Source organism: Tupaia chinensis, unplaced genomic scaffold, assembly GCF_000334495.1.
Source record: "Tupaia chinensis unplaced genomic scaffold, TupChi_1.0 Scaffold000273_1, whole genome shotgun sequence".
NCBI lineage: Eukaryota > Metazoa > Chordata > Mammalia > Scandentia > Tupaiidae > Tupaia > Tupaia belangeri.
Window position 1 is genome coordinate 2,106,553 of NW_006159755.1, and position 5,570 is coordinate 2,112,122.

General features: G+C 49.6%; 1 protein-coding gene across 1 annotated transcript in view; it reads left to right on the forward strand.

Annotated features, from left to right (window-relative positions):
• Window positions 1-5,570, forward strand: part of CAPN1 (calpain 1) — a 39,337-nt gene that overhangs the window by 27,941 nt on the left and 5,826 nt on the right. The window contains exons 11-12 of the mRNA XM_027772428.1: window positions 3,410-3,585; window positions 4,523-4,534. Coding sequence (XP_027628229.1) covers window positions 3,410-3,585; window positions 4,523-4,534 — 188 coding nt within the window. The remainder of the gene's footprint in view (window positions 1-3,409; window positions 3,586-4,522; window positions 4,535-5,570) is intronic.

The following is a 5,570-nucleotide window of genomic DNA, read 5'->3' on the forward strand; positions in this document are numbered from 1 at the left end:
TATGTCTTCCTTAGAGAGATTTTTGTTCAGCTCATTTTCCCATCTTTTAATTGGGTTAATCATTTTTTTCTCATAAGGCACTTGAGTTCCCTGTGTATTCTGGTTATCAGTCCCTTGTCTGAGGCATATTTAACAAAAATATTTTCCCATTCTGCGGGTTGTCAGTTCACACTTGTTACTGTGTCCTTTGCTGTGCAGAAACTTCTTAGTCTAATATAGTCCCACTTGTCTATTTTAGGGATTATTGCCTGTGCTTTGGGAGTCTTATTTAAGAAGTCTTTGCCTACTCCAATGTCTCCCAGAGTTTCCCAAGCATTTCCCGCCAGTAGTTTTATTGTTTGAGGTCTTAGGTTCAGATCTTTGATCCTTTTTGAGTTGATTGTTGTTAATGGTGAAAGATGGGGGTTCAGTTTCATCTTTCTGCAGGTGGATACCCAGTTTTTCCAGCAACATTTACTAAAGAGGTTTTCCTTTTCCCAATGGATTGACAGATATCCTTTGTCAAAGATCAGTTGGCTGTAAGCTTTGGGGGTTATTTCTGGGGCCTCTATTCTATTCCATTGGTTCACATGTCTGTTTTTATGCCAATACCATGCTGTTTTGATTACCACAGCTTTATAGTATATCTTGGGATCAGGGAGTGATATGCCTCCTACTCTATTCTTCTTGCGCAGGATTGCTTTTGCAATACGCCCTGTGAGTTTTATACTTTCATGTGCTTTGTTTAAGATGGTACTTATCCTTTTGCTTCCAGATGTAGCACTCCTTTAAGCATTTCTTGTAAAGCTGGTCTTTGAAAACAAATTCTCTGTTTTTGCTTGTCTGGGAAAGACTTTATTTTTCCTTTATTTCTGAAGGACAGCTTTGCTGGATGAAATGTTCTTAGTTGGCAGTTTTTTTATTTCAATACTTTGAATATATCATGCCATTCTCTTGTAGCTTGTAAGGTCTCTACTGAGAAATCTGTTGTTAGTCTAATGGAGATTCCCTTATTCGTGACTTGTCCCTTTTCTCTCACTGCTTTTAGAATTCTCTTCTTGTATTTACATTTTGACAATCTCACTATAATGTACCTTGGAGAGTTTATTTTATTTATTATTAAGAATTATTATTTTCAGGGCCAGCAGATGGCATAATGGTTATGTCACTGGACTCCCATGTAGTCGACCGCAGTTTGAGTTCCAGACCTGGAGTCTTAAAACTCATGTGGCTGGGACTAGCAGTTAGTGTAATGGCTATGTCGCTGGACTCCAATGTAGTCGAACGCGGTTCATGCCCAGACCCAGTGGTTTAAAACTCACGCCGGGCGCGTGTGCATGCGTTCCCAAGATCCTGAGAGGAGAATGGAGGAGAAGGGATTGCAGCATGGCTATCCCCCCTGGGGGATGATTTCTCACTTTCTGTCTCTATGTCTCTCTGTCTGTCTGGCGAGCGCATGCGCCCTATAGCAAAAACCTCTCAAAAAAAACCACAAAAAACAACAAAAAAAAAAAACAAAAAAAAAAAAACCTCACATGGGTGCATGCATGCCCAATATCCCAAGAAAAGAATGGAGGAGAAGGGATTATGGTGTGACCATCCCCCTTGGGGGTGATAGCTCACTTTCTGTCTCTGTCTTTCTGTTTCTCTGGTGAGCACATGTACCTTATAGCAAAAATCTCTCTAAAAAATAAAAAGAAATATTTATTTATTTTAATTTTATTTAAACTATTATTATTTTTAATTAACCGGAGAAAGAGAGAGAATGTGAGAAAGCAAGCCCCCAGGTCCAGTACTCGAACTGCAGTCAGCTATGTTGGAGTCCATTGCTCTAACCACCATACGACCCTCTAGCCCTCTCTTTTTTTTTTTTTTTTTTTTGAGAGATTTTCACTGTAGGGTGCGTGCGCTCGCCAGACAGACAGAGACATAGAGACAGAAAGCGAGAAATCACCCCCCATGGGGGATGGTCATGCCGCAATCCCTTCTCCATTCTCCTCTCGGGATCTTGGGCACGCACGCACACGCGCCCGGCGTGAGTTTTAAGCCACCGGGTCCGGGACACGAACCGCGGTCGACTACGTGGGAGTCCAGCGACATAGTCATTACGCTAACTGCTGGTTCCCTCATTTATTTTTTTTAAGCATAATAAATATAGTCTTTAATACTCTGCATCTGATAATGTCAACACTTGCCATCTTAGTGGGTCTTCTGCCAGTGCTCAGTCATTCTGCCTCATTTCCTTGTGAGAGCTTTGTTTCAATTAGTCTAGAAGCTGATTCCGGGAACTTTTTCTTTTTTTTTTTTTTGAGAGGTTTTCACTATAGGGCGCGTGAGCTCGCCAGACAGAGAGAGATAGAGAGACAGAAAGCGAGAAATCACCCCCCAGGGGGGATGGTCACGCCGCAATCCCTTCTCCTCCATTCTCTCGGGATCTTGGGCATGCACGCACACGCACCCGGCGTGAGTTTTAAGTCACTGGGTCCCGGACGCGAACCGCAGTTGACTACGTGGGAGTCCAGCGACATAGCCATTACGCTAACAGCTGGTTCCCCAGGGAATTTTTTTGAATCCTTGGATGAAGATAGGTTTCTGCAGTATTTTTTTTTTTTAAGAATTATTTGTTTTAGTTATTCATTCAATCATTTTCATTTGACCAGAGAAAGACAGACACACAGAGAGAGAAGGAAAGTGAGAAAGCAAGCCACCAGGTCTGGGACTGGAACTGTGGTTGGCCATTTGGGAGTGTCCAGTGCCTTAACCACCACGCCACCTGCTGGCAGCTCTGCAGAGTGTTTTTGCCAGTCACCTGGAATGCTACCAATTTAGGACCTTTTAAAACTAAATTCTCAACCTTAAGATTTCCTTGACCTCGGTAGGCAGTGTGAATTTAAGCGACGCTTAGCTTGTTATTTTTTTCTTCTTCCCTAGAGAGGTTAATTTTTTCTTTTAGGCCACTTGCTGGCCCCATCGCACTTTTTCTCTTGCCTTTTTCTGATTCAGTGTCCACACTGCAGTTCCAGTCACTTTTCAGAATCCTAATCCAGTCACTTCTGGTTCTTTTGCTCTTCAGTTGGTCCCACAAGCCTTGCCCCTAACTCCTGCAACCTCTGCCACCTCCCCAGGCCCCAGATGCTCCCTGGAGCTCGAGCCTTGTCTGGCACACACCCTCCCTCACCTCTGCACCTGGATGTCCCTCCACCTGGCTTGTGCTTCCCAAGGTCTCCCCAGGGTGGCCCCTTCAGGTCTCAGCTCACATGTCAGTTAATTAGCCTAACTAGCTTGCTCATCACACCTTTCCATCTGAAATGTGACCCCCGAGGGAAAGGACCCTGTCTTTCCCAGCTGTATGCCCATGGGGGTGAGTGAGTGAGGCTTCGCGGGAGCCCTGCCCGCTCTGCCTCTGATCCCTACCTCCCCTCTCCTGCAGCCACCTTCTGGGTGAACCCCCAATTCAAGATCCGGCTAGACGAGGTGGATGATGCAGATGACTACGGGGATCGCGAGTCGGGCTGCAGCTTCGTGCTCGCTCTCATGCAGAAGCACCGCCGCCGCGAGCGCCGCTTCGGCCGGGACATGGAGACCATCGGCTTCGCGGTCTACGAGGTGAGGTCAGAAGTGGACCCCCAAGCTAGGCAGAGAACCCGGCCTTCAGTTTACCCCGGGCAGTCTTCCGCCAGGGGGCGCCAGAGGCCATCGCTGCGACTGCTAATGCTGCCGCCTGTTTTGAAGCAGACTGGTTGGGTCACAGCTGGGGGCAGGTGGCCCTAGAGAGACCCTCCAGGAAGGGCACCTGCGAAGCCTCTCTGCCAGACTTGGGGTAGATAGGGACCTAAAATTCAACTCATGAAGTGGCAGGCGGGACAGGGAGGTGGTTAACTCGAGAAAAAGTACAGTGGATTCTTGGAATCCCCTATTCTCAGGGCAGGATGGGGCCTCTGGGAAGGGGGAGCTGGCTCAGCCCACACTGGGAAGGCAGCTTCTGGAACCAGACTTTGGCTCAACTTCAGAAAGAAGTGGGCAAGTGGGCGTCCCTGGGGAGTAGTGAGCTCCCTGTCATGGAAGTGCGTGAGCAGAAGCTGGGGTGGAAGTTTGTCAGACCCCTGCCCCAAGGAGAGGCTGTACTGGTCATTCTGTGATTAAGACTCAGCCCGGCCCTGTGCCTGCTCTGCCTTCCCGTCGGTGTCCAGACAGGCTCCGAGACTCCTGGACCTCCCTGGCTGCGGTAAAGGAAGGCCACTGCCTCGGCAGCATACTGGTGTGGACCTGCAATGTCCCTGGACTTTAGGCCATTGCAGTGGCCACCCTGGGGGCTGTCCCTGGGCATCCCAGGGACACAGAGAGAACCCCACCTGGGTCCTCCCTACTGAGGTTACTCTCTGGTGTGAGGACAGGTCTGGGTTACCACTGGCTCTGAGTCCAGGGCCCTACCTCCTGTCGCCTGTCCTCCTTATTATCCTGTCTAAGAACTCGGGACCCTGCCAAGCATGTACCCTGACCTGCCCAGGGGCAAACACATCCTTGACTTCCCCCTCTCTTGCAGGTCCCTCCAGAGGTAGGTGTGGCGCCTGACTCACCTGGATTAACACACCCCTGAACATACAGAGCAGACGGTGCTGGGAGGGAGCAGCACAGCGGCACACCTACCCCGCAGACAGCTAAGAACACCTGGTTTCCGGCCTGGAAAGTGCTCCTCCTCCCCTACCCCACCATTCAGGGCACACCTGGTCTCCTGGGGGTCAGAGGTAGTAAGTGGAGGATCTGGATCGACCCTCAGGACCCCATCCAGGCACACCCAACCATGGCTTGCTGTCTATACTAAGTGCTGCCTGGAGTAGTCTGGGGTGTGGTTAGAAGTGGGGTTGGGGAGGCCAGCAAATGGCATAGTAGTTATATCATTGGACTCCCACCTGGCTGACTGTAGTTTGAGTCCTAAACCCGGTGGCTTGAAACTCAGGCCAGGCACATGTGTGTGTGGGTGCCTAAGATCCTGGGAGGAAAATAGAGGAGAAAAGAATGGTCCCTGGGGGGTGATTTCTCACTTTCTTTCTCATTGTCTCTGTCCCTCTCTCTGGTGAGTAAACATACCCTAAGGCAAAACAAAACAAAACAAAACTTCTAAAAAAAAACGGAAAAGAAAGAAGTGTGGTTGGATGGGATGAGCACGCTCACCCTTGAGCACGTTGTTTAACTCTACGCCTTGGTGCGCGTCCCTAAAATGGGTGTAGCGGTACTGCCTCACAGGGCTGTCATGAGCGTTTATGAGGTGCACCATGTGATGTACGCCACAGCGTCTGAGGTGGGGAACCGTAAGCAGTAATGAGAATGCCGTTTAGGTGGGGTCCCAGTGTTTTAATGTGCCTGTCTGCATTCTGCTCCTCACTCCCACCTTCCGCAGGGAGGAGGGTGGTTACTGATAAGGAAACTGAGGCAAAACGACTTGTCAGGGTCACGCAGGCTGCAAGTGGCTGAGCTGTAACCCAGCTCTCCAGCCCGTTGACCAGCACTTGGAGCCCGGGCTCTGGGTCTGGGGGCTGCTCCTGTGGGGGGCCCGGGCAGGCAGCCGCAGCCCCCTCCTCCTCCCTCCCACC